The sequence below is a fragment of the Gopherus flavomarginatus genome, chromosome 1 (assembly GCF_025201925.1).
Source record: "Gopherus flavomarginatus isolate rGopFla2 chromosome 1, rGopFla2.mat.asm, whole genome shotgun sequence".
Classification (NCBI taxonomy): Eukaryota; Metazoa; Chordata; order Testudines; family Testudinidae; genus Gopherus; species Gopherus flavomarginatus.
In genome coordinates, this window is record NC_066617.1 from 274,098,659 (window position 1) to 274,112,163 (window position 13,505).

The following is a 13,505-nucleotide window of genomic DNA, read 5'->3' on the forward strand; positions in this document are numbered from 1 at the left end:
ATGAATATAGGTTAAGATTAAAATTTACATATCACTTTTGGTGATCCAACTCTTTTCTTAGCCACATGAGCCTAATTCAAATAGCATTGAAGTCCATGGGAGTTGTATTGGCCCCTATAATAGTATTAACTTTTCTATTAATTGGACAAATTTGATCCTCTGAAAGCAGTGGGTTGACCAATTTAATTGAGGGGCAGAATTTGCTTTGAATATTTGAGGAGATGATCTAAATACTTCAGATCCTATAATATAAATTTTTCTGAAATCAAAAATTAAAGCCATTTAATTACTTCAGCCCTCTATAATCAACAAGTAAGATTCCTCCTAAGATCCCAGGTGACAGACTGAACTGGGACACAGCGGTACACTAAACTAGACCAACACTTTGCTGTCAGCCCCATCAGTTTCTACTGAATATGAACTTACATTTGGAGAAACAGGACTTGTTAGCTTTACTGTTGTAAACCTTTCAAATGTGAATTGATGTAGTGACTTCAATCTCCACAAAGACAGCTTGAACGGTCCTCTTTCATCTCAACAGTGTGGTATCTGGAAGCTATAATGATAGTTTAAATGGAAGCCTTACTAACTATTTCACTGCTGATCATTTTATCAGAAAAAGTCAGACATTATGGGATAGGAGGGCAGAACTTGCAGAGAGTACCATCTCAGTCTCCTTCCTCCTCCCCTGCAACAATGTAACTCTAGCAGAGCACTAAAAAATATAGCTAGGAAACAATTTCTGACCATTAGGGGGTGCACTATATGACCTAGCAGATCTGGAAAAAGCCCTATGCTTTATTTAGATTTTTTTTATTTAGATAAGTATTCTCATGACTCTTTTCAGACTCCTCTCCCATATTTGTATCAATTTAAAAAATGTAGCTTTCTAACAATGTCTCTCTTTGTATCCGTTAGCGTATCATACCTACTTTTCTCAGCAGCACCCATTCATGGCAGGCCACAATAACTCTCAAAGCACTAGATATACCGAAGCCCCTTCATTTTCAGTTTCAACCGATTCTTACTGAAAAATTCCTGGGTATTTTAAAAAGTATTGTTCATTTTTTTCTGATTCACCCTACTTTTGTATCATTCAAATGTATAAAAAATAACTTGTTTTATTAGGAAAATACAATACATTGCATGAGATATATGTATTATGATAATACGTTAGTCTGTGTGTATATGCAAAGCTGCCTGTTGAAGTAAGGCTATGCATTAGTTTAGAAGATACACACAATAAACAAACAGACACACATGCTCTGAAGTGTGTGCACATCTGAACATACTGGTGAATATCATGCCTCCTATGTACACATTTCAAGCTGTCAGCAGATGACAGTTTAAAGATTTGACACTCTACAATGGAAAGAAAAGGAAAATCTGTATTAGAATACATTTCAGAACACAAGGAAGTATTCAAAAGTTTTATTAAAACAAAAACAGGAGAAAAGCATGAAGTTGAGTGTATGTCTGTAAATGGTGTGGCCCAATTATTAAAAATATTTATAAGTTAATAGTTCTAAGTCTGCAACAGTAAACTGTTTTTTCAAATGAAAAGCTTTATTTGGGGATTAGAGATATATTGTTTTCTTAAACTCATAGGTGGCATTGTGTTTTGAGTTCTGTTTTCGTTCCACAGCAAACCACACTGATGAATAGAATTCAAAGCATTAATCTATTGAATACTTCCCCCTGTCTTTCCATTCACCAAAAGAAACCCTGATATTTACCCAGAAAAACTATTAATATTTTTTGCACTGATTTTCACCTGCTTTTGTTGTTGTGGCAATAAACACTGACAAATTCCTGGGAAAAATTAAATAAAATCAAAACTGAAAATGAAGGGCACTAGAAATACCATATATTGGTTATAAAAGCCCTGGTGAGGATGAGTTGTTTCAAGAAGTTCTGTTTGGCACAAGATATTCTTCTTGATATATTGAACTAGACATTTTTGTTCTACCACCAGGAAATCATTTACAAGGATTTGGAACACTTTCACTTGCAGGACAATCAATTTCATTAATATCTAAGAACTCAAGAGCATGTTTTACTCATGCACAGTCAGACTATGAAGTCTTCATTCATGTAGCAACCAAACCCCACAAAGTTTATCACAGCAATTAACTTTGAACTTGGAACTGAGATTTAGAAATACAATTTTCTGATAATATCTGAAGGAAAGCTTGAATAAAATGCTTCAAAAGTATTTTGATTTTATTTTACACTTATATTTGTTTTATTTCAATTTATTTGTAGTCTTGTGGATACCTTTAAGTTGGTGGTGCTTTCCTCCTGCAGCTGTCCATGGAAATCTAATTAGTGCTTATTTATATTTCAGTAGTGCAAAAAGGGGCTAGGCAAAAAGTACAAACATGTAGGAAAATTGGTCCTCTCCTAAAGAGCTGCCAATCTAAGGAAGTGGTTTCCAACCTGTGATCCAGCACCCCTGGGGGTCTGCAGACTATGTCTAAGATTTCCAAAGGGATCAACAGCTCCATTCACCATTTTTTAAGGGGTTTGCAAATGAAAAAAGGTTGAAAACCGGTAATCTAAGGTCTTGTTCCTGCAAGTTGAGCCATGGAGCTGGCCTCTTGTAGATTTCCTTTGTCTTTGCTAAGGCCCAAACCCTGAAAACATTTAGGCATCTCAGAGACTGCGTGTAGCTGAGCTGACCGGCTGAAGCCAGTGCCAGGACTGGGGTGCCTATGTGTTTGAAGGATGGGGGCTTAAACATTTAGGGTAAAATCCTGTCCCCGGTGAAGACCACGGCACAACTCCCCTGACTGCGAGGCGGTCGGGATCTCCAGGCTGGCCGGCGATGGTCATTTCTCATTTCTTGTACCTTTGAACAGGGCGAGGAGCAGCTGTGCTGTGCGTGGGGACCCAGCCCGGGCGCTCAGTAGCCCCGCGGCAGCCTGCGGGCTCCGCCCACGCGGGACTGGCTCGCCCGGGCTCCGGGCCAGCAGGAGGCGCCGGGGAGGGTGTCTGGTTTCCCGGAAGCGGCTCCGACGCCGTGCGGCTGAGCCGGGAAAGCAGCTGCTGCCCGGCAGCCCCACGCCTGTTGCACGCCGCGGGCCGGGCACGGAGCGACCAAGCCAGCGGCAGCAGCAGGTGACGGAATAGCGGCCGGGGCAGGGGGATGGAGGCGCCGCGGCGGGAGGAGAAGCCCAACCCCCTGCGGGCTGCCAACTTCTGCTCCCGGCTCTTCTTCTGGTGAGTCCCCCCGCGCCGGCCCGGCGCCGGCTCCCCATGGCGAGGCACCGCCGCGTGGCTGGGCTGCTCGGGCCGCGGGAGCGCGGAGCCGGGCTGTGCAGAAGGGGGGTCGGAGCGAGCCCGCCCCGCGGCCAGGTTCAGCCTGGCGGTGCCTGCCCCGTCCCGCGCCTCCCGGGGCGGCTCAGGCTGAGTGAGTGTCGCTGCTCCCGGGAATGTCGCTGGCGGCCCCGGTCACAGCCGGGCAGGAGCTGGCCGTGGGCCAAGCTCCCTCAGTGGCAGATCACGGCGGCGGGGGCTTTCGGTGCCAGCAGCCGGCTTCTCAGAGACTAGGGCAGGTCACATGAGAGGTGACCTCTTCCCGCCTTGCGCTGCCTGCTGCACCTGCGGGCTACGCCGGGCTCCTCAGCCAGCCCCCTACCAATCCCTTGTAGGGGGCAGCTGGTTTGAGAAGCCCCCGCCCCGAACACACAGCTGGGAGCAGGCTGTAAAGTAGAACTTCGGCCCCCACTGCCCCCTTTGCTGATTGTGTTACCCATAGGTAGTCAGGGGCCTTGGAGCAGTGCCCATTTTTAAGTATCCTGTGTGGCTTGCTAGGCTACTGTGGGGAATGTCCTTGTTTACTGCTGATTCAAGCTCCCTTCCACTAGTCACTATGTCATTTTGTTGTTCTGTAGTAATTGGAGAAAGAGGAAACTTCTTTTCTACTTGTGTCAACACTTACCATTGTGTGAGCCACTTGTGCTTAGACTGGTTATGACATCATGTCATTTCTTCCTCTTTCTTCATGGATCAGAGGCAAACTGTTCATAGATCATTCTAAAGAAATTTACTCTATCACTACCAAACTCCTGTTTGCTTAAATGAGATCCCTCAAGTAGTACCTGATGCTCTGGGGAATCTCCCAAGGCAACAGTCATCCAAATTTTTGACTGACTGCTTCCTGCAGTATCATTCCTGACCATAGGCTGTATTGGCTATCCTATTTGGGGTGGTAGAGGTTTTCTCAGCGGGGTGAGATGGGGAGAAGAGCCCATAGAAATTACTATGTATTTGGGTCCAGATTCCCCACTGCATTTGCTCTTTTGCAAAGCTAGTGTAAAATTTGAGCATTCTTATTTTGTAGCATTTTACAAGTATTTTGCACAGATGTACGATTACTCAAGGTGCAAGCCAGTGGCGAATCAGTCTGTCTTCTCTCACTTTGTGGATCAAGATCCCAGCAGAGCTCTGATGGAAAGTCTCCTGGTAGGGTGACTAAAGGAGAAGGGAAGAGCAACACTTCCCCCAATGCAGGCTTCACTTGTAGAGAAGGAGGGGGCGGTGAGGGGAGAAGTGCTGGATTCTTTGTTTGGAGCTCTTGGGAACGCAGGATGAGTTTGAGTAATCAAACTTTAACCTGATCCTGAAAACAGTTCTGAGCAGGTACAGAAATCTTTTTTTGAGGATGGAGGGATGAACAAACAAAAATGCACAAACCCAGTGTTACTAGATTTGCCTGTTACTTTGGGGTATGCTCATATATTAGTGTTATTCTTGTGTGGGGGAGGTGTTCTGTAAGTCTATCAATGTGCTACTTGTGTTCTCATACGGAGTTCTACTTCTCCCTGCTGCACATTCTCTCCCCATGGAGCTATCCTGCAGGACCTAGGTTCCCCTGGTCTGGGTTTTTTCAACCCCGGAATCAGACAGACAGACACAGGCACACATACCGTCTGAGAGGACTGGGTTCATCAGCATTCCCAAGTTGACCCTTTATGTGTCCATCTGCTCAGTAGGTTGGGTCGAGCAGCATTTCCAAGCTGTCACCTGCATATGCCCTGGGCACAGCACCGGAATAGAGTATGCCTGAGCAGGTTGGGTTGAGCAGAACTTTCAGTCTGCCACCCTCATATGCCCCTGGACTCAGCAAACTGGGTCGAGCAGCACTTCCAAGGTGCCATCCTTGTATGTTCCAGGTTCATGTTACAATTGTTCTGGTAGCAACTGTCAAACCTTAGTCCCAGATTTGGACCTTAGCCTCCAAAATATGGGGGTTAGCATGAAACCCTCCAAGCTTAGTTACCAGCTTGGACCTGGTAATGCTGCCACCACCCAAAAAATTAGAGTGTTTTGGGGCACTCTGGTCCCCCCGAAAACCTTCTGTGGGGACCCCAAGACCCAAATCCCTTGAGTCTCACAACAAAGGGAAATAAATCTTTTCCCTTCTCCCCCCTCCAGGTGCTCCTGGAGAGATACACAGACACAAGCTCTGTGAATCTAAACAGAGGGACTCCCCACCTCCCCGTTCCCAGTCCTGGAGAACAGAATTACCGAGAGTTAATCTCTCTTTCCCCCCTCACCCAGAGGGTATGCAAAGTCAGGTGAATAAATCTAACACACACAGATCTCCCTCTGACTTCTTCCTCCCACCAATTCCCTGGTGAGTACAGACTCAATTTCCCTGAAGTTTCCCAGTAAAGAAAACTCCAACAGGTCTTAAAAAGAAAGCTTTATATAAAAAGAAAGAAAAATACATAAAAATGGTCTCTCTGTATTAAGGTGACAAATACAGGGTCAATTGCTTAAAAGAATATTGAATAAACAGCCTTATTCAAAAAGAATACAAATCAAAGCACTCCAGCAACTATATTCATGTAAATACAAAAAAACCCATATAAATCCTATCTGATCTTTTTGTACTTACAACTGGGAAACAGAAGATTAGAAAGCAGGAAATAGAAATCACTCCTCATCTGAGAGAGCATACAGGCAGACAGACAAAGACTCAGACACAAACTTTCCTCCACCCAGAGTTGAAAAAATCTGGTTTCCTGATTGGTCCTCTGGTCAGGTGCTTCAGGTGAAAGAGACATAAACCCTTACCTATCTGTTTATGACAGCAACCCACTTGATGAGCAAACCCCACATGATTTTTGGATGCTGTGGGGATCTTTAGCTTAGGTACGAGGAACGTTGCTGCAGAGTGAATGAGAGAGTCAAAAAAACCCACACCAAAAAAAAAACAACAACCCACCTGGGATGGGGAGAGGGGTGAGAGAGAAACAACCAGCTTAGCCATGAAAGTTATTTATTGCCAAATAATAACCACAGGGGAGACAAACAAACAAAACAGGTATAATATTAAATCTAACTTAAATTTGATTATAAAAGTCAGGTTTAGAAAACTATAACTGATCACACAAGTCAGGGTCAGAAGGCTATACCGAGAGAGAGAGCTGGGTTCTCACCACTCTGTGAAGCTTGAATCGATCAGGGTTCCCAGTGGTCGTGTTAGCTGAGGGTCCAGAGTGCTGGAGACAGGCAGAGCCCCCCAGCATGATCAGTCAGGAAAAGATGAAGTCCCAATGGAACTGATGCAGATGTTGGATCCAGGCATCAGAGCACTTACTTGAATATGGATAGGGCTTTGTGTAGGGAAACTGTGGTTCAAGGGAGAACACTAGATTTGTTTGTGGGTAAACTGATGGCTCAAGGGATTATACCAAAGTTGTTTTGTTCAGGCTAGACAATAGGAACTGATCATTCCTGGCTATGAGCAGTGTTCCTTGGAGGGAGCTCACAGTGCAGTTAGGCTGCTTCAGTATTTTGGATAGCAACAAAGGATTTATTACTAGAATTGGTCTGATAACTACTGAGCTGGGTGTGTGCAGGTGTGGGTTCATTAAGTCTGGAGCAGAGATATTCCATCATGCAATGCTTCCCTGCTTTTCTGGTCCCAGAGTTCCATGCGGTCCTTGCCTTGGAATCTCTGTTCTCCATTCTGTATACTAATAGAGATGCCTCCCTGTCCCATCTTTAATGCAAATGAGGCTAGGGGAGTTTTCTTAATTCTGTCACCCTTGTCCCAGGGGTTTAGGTGTGTGTCTCCCTGCCTTTTCATTGTTTTTTGTATGTCTTTCTTCTGATTGGTTTTGGTTCAAGCAAAGGCTGGGGTGGGGAAGGTCTTTTGTAAGTCAGAGAGGCTGACCATGGCTACACTGGCGCTTTGCAGCGCTGCAACTTTCGCACTCAGGGGTGTGAAAAAACACCCCCCTGAGCGCTGCAAGATACAGCGCTGTAAAGCCTCAGTGTAATCAGTGCCGCAGCGCTCCCAGCGCTGCAAGCTACACCCGTAAGGGATGTGGTTTACGTGCAGCGCTGGGAGAGCTCTCTCCCAGCGCTGGCGCTCCGACCACACTCACACTTCAAAGCGCTGCCGCGGCAGCGCTCCGAAATGTCAAGTGTAGCCATACCCTGATACTGTGCCTTGGTTCCCCAAGAACATAGAGCTGATTGGCAATCTGGTGTTACCTAACATTATTTCAGTTGTTAAGGGGATGCTCGCAGGTCCTTATATCTTTTATTAGACCATCTTTTGTGGGTGGAAGAGACAAGTTTTCGAGCTTCACAGAGCTCTTCAGGTCTAGGAGAGGTAATCTATGTTTCACAGCTAAATATAAAGTGAGACATAACGTAAGGAGTTAACATGTTGCAAGAAACCACTTCAAATGAAGTAGGCAAGTAACATCTCTGCTTTGTCATAGGATAAAGGAGAATTAGTATGTTACAAATTGTTGAAATGAGCCATAAACCTAGAGTCTCTGAGACCATGGGTTTTAGTGACTGTCTTGTCTGTTTTCATAGTTCAAACTGGGAGTAATTAAAAAAAATACATGATTTAGAAAAATGTTTTTGTTGTTGTTTGTTCTTTGTAATGCATGGGAAGGTAAAACATGTACCCCAGGCTCCAGAACTAGAACTTATGGGGAGAGATTAGGGAAAATGGAGTAGAAAGGAGGCATACATCTTCTACTGCAGTAATCTCAGGTGCAGTGGGGTATTACTGCTCATTTCACCAGAAAAATCCTTCACTCTGCATAGGGAAGCACGCAGCATTCTTTAGCTTACTCCTTGGCTGCTCCTGTCTTAAAGCCTCTTTAGAGTCTTGCAGCCTCAATATCCTGGGCCTCATCAGGGTGGATTTGATTGATCAAATTGATTTAAATAATGATTTCAGTCACTAGTCAGGAAGACTCGATTTAATCATGGATTTCTACATAAAAGTGCATTCTTGTTGGCTGTTATAAGCTTAATACATATTCTTCACAACTCAGAGATGGATGTAGGTTTCATTTTTAGAAGGTACACACTATACATTTTTAAACTGATTTATTTTGAAAACTTTTCAGATTAGTTTTATGGCTATATCAGAAAATGAATGTTTGGTTATTTCATTTACCAAAGGTAATTGAAGCAGATATTTATGAAGTCATTGGGAGGTGAACTATCTTCAGGTCAACAGGTTAATCATTAATGTTTGGAGGATTTTATTGTCATAAAATGAGAACATCACCAGACAGACATTTAAATTGTTTTATTTAACTAAAACAATGTTAAATATTCAGGATTTTTTTTCTTCAACAGCAAACATAATATTTTAAGAAAACAAGCATATGAATTTTTGAATTTAGTTAAACATTCAAATTTTTTAAAATCAGGTTTGTTTTTGTTAAAATTGTTTTTAATTAATATAGTTAAATGAAATATTAAAAAAAAATTTAAATCGACTGTGTCAGCCAGGTCAACATGAGAAACTTTAAATATTGGCTTCTGCAGCTAACTCAGTCATCTTTACCTTCATTTTCCTGTTTGTTCATAATCTGGAAAAGAAAAACAAGCTTTCCTGCTTTTTCAGATCCTAAACGATTTCTCATTTTGGAATGAATTAGTCTAAAGGAAGAAAATATTCTTTCTACACTGGCAGAAGAAGCTACTGCTGTTAAAAAGTGAGATTATCACTTCAGCAGTCTCTGAAACCAAGTGCTTAACTGACTTCCAGCAGTTCACTGGTGTGACTTTCTTTAAAACATCATCAGCAAACATATATTTCTTTAATGGTTCACCCTGAGCTCTGAAGTTTATTGTAGTTGGGATTATGGAGATTGCTGGATGTCCATGTCATAGCCAACTCCTCTTCATCAACCGTTAAGTCTGAGCCTGGTACCGAGTATTGGGAATATTTGCAAGAAAATGAGCTGGACGTAGTGCTTGTCCCATTTGTTTTTTCAATGCTTGTAATTTAACTCTGTCATTGCATATTTTTCTATTTAAGATCTCACTCAGTTTCTTCCATATTTCAACAGCATCAGCAATAAAACAGTTTTTCCCTGCATTTTGTTCAGGGCTACAGAAATAAGCTTCAGGATACTCAGCATGTGTTCAACATTTCTCTTATGCCCAATGGTGAGAACTTTGGCTGTGACAGTGCTATCTGTTTTTTCATGATTTTGTTCACAAACTGTCATCACATTAGGCCAGTTCTTGATATAGTGCTCAAAACAGTCCACTACTGAGTTCTCTCGCACATCTTGTGGGAGAGTTAGCTTGTTTCCTCCCACTTCTGTCAAAGCAGCTGCTGCAAAGTGGTTGTTATGGAAGTATTTTGCAAGTTCAACAACGTTAGCCTTTATTTCTGGAACACTGAAGTCTTTGGCTAGGAGCTGCATCAAATGAGCACTGCAACCATATGTTATTAGCTTGGGACTCTCTTTTAAATTTCTTCTCATCTTGGATACATTTGCAGCATTGTCTGTGACCAAGATGCATACTAGACATTTGATTTTTTTTTCAGTTTGTTATAGCTTTTACTGCTACTTCTTGTAAGTATTCTGCTGTGTGTGTATTTCCCGATGTATCAATTGTTTCTGTAAGAAAGACATGCCCTTTTTCTGTTGTGACACAAGCACATACAATAGGATCATTGTGGATATTGCTTTGCCCATCAAGACTCAGGTTAACAATTTGATCATCTAGACATTTTGCACACTGTTCAGTTTCTCTTTCATATACTTTATCCAGCAATTTGCCTGTGACATCTGCTCTGTTGGGTGGACTGTATCCTGGTCTTAATGACTGAACCAGGTTAATGAACTGTGGGTTCTCAATCATATGGAAAGGAGAGTGTGTTGCATAAACAAACCGGGCAATTTTTTCATCAATTACCTCTTTTTGTAATCTGCTGGTTATTATCACAAATTTATGTATGGTTGTTTCTGGATGATAGAGGTTTTTTTGCTTTTTGCTACAGATACACTGATTATGTTACATACGTGATGTGACTGAAACACTATCATTGGTAGATAACTCTGAAACTATGGGTATGTCTACATCTACAATTTTGCAGCGCTGGTTGTTACAGCTGTATTAGTACAGCTGTATAGGGCCAGCGCTGCAGAGTGGCCACACTTACAGCAACCAGCGCTGCAAGTGGTGTTAGATGTGGCCACACTGCAGCGCTGTTGGGCGGCTTCAAGGGGGGTTCGGGGAACGCGAGAGCAAACCGCAGGGAAGGAGACCTGCTTGCACGGGGGTTCGGGGAACGCGAGAGCAAACCAGGGAAGGAGACCAGCTTCCCCGCGGTTTACTCTCGCGTTCCCCGAACCCCCCTGCAAACCGCAGAGAAGGAGACCTGCTTGCACGGGGGTTCGGGGAACGCGAGAGCAAACCGGGGAAGGAGACCTGCTTCCCCGCGGTTTGCTCTCGCGTTCCCCGAACCCCCCTGCAAACCGCAGGGAAGGAGACCTGCTTGCTCGGGGGTTCGGGGAACGCGAGAGCAAACCGGGGAAGGAGACCTGCTTGATTACCAGAGAGGCTTCCTCAGGTATGCTGCGATACCTGCTTATTCCACGGAGGTCAAGAAAAGCGCTGGTAAGTGTCTACACTTGATTACCAGCGCTGGATCCTCTACACCCGAGACAAAACGGGAGTACGGCCAGCGCTGCAAACAGGGAGTTGCAGCGCTGGTGATGCCCTGCAGATGTGTACACCTCCTAAGTTGCAGTGCTGTAACCCCCTCACCAGCGCTGCAACTTTGTGATGTAAACAAGCCCTATAGAAGATGATGGTCATCTTGAAGGTTGATAGTCTTCAGAATCTTGTATGTTGAGGATGGATTCTCCTAAATAAAATAAGTCAATGCAGAAGCCCCTGGAACCCCATAAGATTGGGTCCCTAATCCATGAATTTAACCATTACATGAATATATTGTCTCATACTATAGAATTAGAGCTTATAATCCCTCTTTTATGATGATAGCTTTGAGCTATAATGTATCTTAATTAAAACTATGTTTAGATAGGTTTTTTTCCCAAAAAGCATTTTATTAAAAAAAAAAAAATCTTCTTTTTTTTTTCCTTTTAATCATTGATTTTTTTTCCCATACTGGGCCTCATTCATATATGCAGGCAGTGGATCAAGCTGCAGAAGCAAGGGTTCCCTGTTCTGTAGATGTGGAGCCTTTTTCTGTCTCGTTTTGTTCACCTACATATGTTTAGATGGAGGAGGAAGAATGCAATGTATGGATTTTTAACCTGACTTAAAATGTGTCCATTTTTAAGTGCCCCTTAAAACTTGAGAATTTTAAAAATCTATTTTACATCTTTATGTTGTTTGCCCAAGCTTAGGAAGTGGAATAAATAAACAATGAGTAATTTTTTACTTTTACTTTGCTTTACTTTAAGGACTAAAATATAGACCCTTGTTCTTCAATGTGATGCAGATAGACTCCTGCATTCATGCAGAGCCCTGTTGATTTTATTGGTGGTCCCTGGGCACACAGAAGCCCACTCATCTATATCATGTGGCAGAATCATGGCCATCTGTTTAAAGTGAATTTCATTTCTAAATTTTTATATAGAGGCACAAAGCTGCAATGTTTGTGCTTTAAATAAAAACATAACAGTTCTCACTAAATTAAAAATATCTCCCTATGTATTTTGTTTTGTAACCTTTCTCCCCTCTACTCCCCTGAAAAAATCTTCACGTTTTAGGCCTTATCTTTAAGTCACTTCATTTGTCCTGTACTGTATGCACTTCGTGTCTGATTATCAATAACATCACTTTATTCTTACTGAACTATGCAGGGGAAAAGCCACTACTGTCTGTTTTCTCAGTGGAAAACTCACTTGTAGTGATGGCTTTAGTAGAGTAAACTGAGTATCATGGAGCTATATCTTTTAGCAAACTGGCACATAATTTATATATGTGTTAATCCCAGAAAAGGATAAAAATGCATTTAATATATTTTTTTAAAAGCTCACTTCAAGAATTTTACATTACTGTGTACATCCACCCACTCACCCCTTCCTGAAAGCTCCCTGTAGATGATCGAAGAAGAACTCCATTGAAATAGTGGTTTCATATAGCATATTCTGAGCTGCTTTCAAATTTGAAGCAGGAAAAACAGAGCCAGAGGAGGAAGACTGGAGGGAATAGAATCATCTCCCTCCTCCGTGTAACAACTTTTTGTGTACTTGAAAACTGTTATGTTTCCTCTCAGTCTTTTCTTTTGCAGACTAAACAAACCTAATTTTTTCAATCTTCCCTCATAGGTCATGTTTTCTAGACCTTTAGACTATTAAAACTTCCTTTTATGCAGCATATGATGCAGGAGTGGAATTCACTAATACAGGAAGTTATCAAGATGTACATAATGTAACAGAATTTTTAAAAGACTGGATAGTCTTTTTTGGACATAAGCTAGAACACTATGATTAGGGAAATCCACCTTGTTGTTCAGAGCATCAGCTGAATCCACAGTAAGAAATTTGAGAGAGAAATTATGATCATTATGAGTTTTTAATTCCTTTGGAGAATTAGGTACTGCCAAGGCCATAGACAGGATATCTTCCTGGATCATCTGTTGATATTGTACCATAGGACAATTCCTACTATAATGTTAAAACAGGTGACTAATTCCATACTCACTGAGCTGAAAACTTGCTCTAAGGCAGGGGTCGGCAACCTTTCAGAAGTGGTGTGCCAAGTTTTCATTTATTCACGGTAAATTAAGGTTTCGCATGTCAATAATACGGGCTGGCAGATGGAACACCAGGCCGGCAGTGGGCTGAGTGGCTCAGCCTGCTACTGGGTGTCTGCAGTTCCGTCCGCTGGTCCCTACCAGCTGGGATCCTGGCCACTGGCCCCGCTCAGCCCGCTGCTGGCCCGGGGTTCCTTCCATCCAGGCTGGCAGTGGTCTGAGCGGGGCCGGCGGCCGGGACCCCAGGCTGGCAGTGGGCTGAGTGGGGCGACGGTAGCGACCACAGGCCGGCAGCACTGTGCCACAGTAAATCAGCATGCATGTCGTAGGTTGCTGACCTCTGCTCTTAAGGTATCAAAAGGATGAAGGGAAGTGTAGGTTCATTGCTTAATGGGGAAGAGGAGCCAATATTGGATAATGTAGAGAAGGCTGAAGTGTTTAGTGCCTTCTTTGCTTAAAAGGTTAATTGTGATCACATTCTTAACAC

At 43.0% G+C, this 13,505-nt stretch overlaps 1 protein-coding gene across 5 annotated transcripts in view; it reads left to right on the plus strand.

Annotated features, from left to right (window-relative positions):
• Window positions 1-3,032: 3,032 nt before the first annotated feature.
• The window catches only part of ABCC4 (ATP binding cassette subfamily C member 4), a 230,388-nt gene continuing 219,915 nt past the window's right edge, over window positions 3,033-13,505 (plus strand). For 4 of the 5 annotated variants that reach the window (XM_050947094.1, XM_050947112.1, XM_050947121.1 and 1 more), the window contains exon 1: window positions 3,033-3,222. In XM_050947094.1, coding sequence (XP_050803051.1) covers window positions 3,149-3,222 — 74 coding nt within the window. In that variant the 5' untranslated portion in view covers window positions 3,033-3,148. The remainder of the gene's footprint in view (window positions 3,223-13,505) is intronic. The other variant, XM_050947104.1, reaches the window with a different exon arrangement.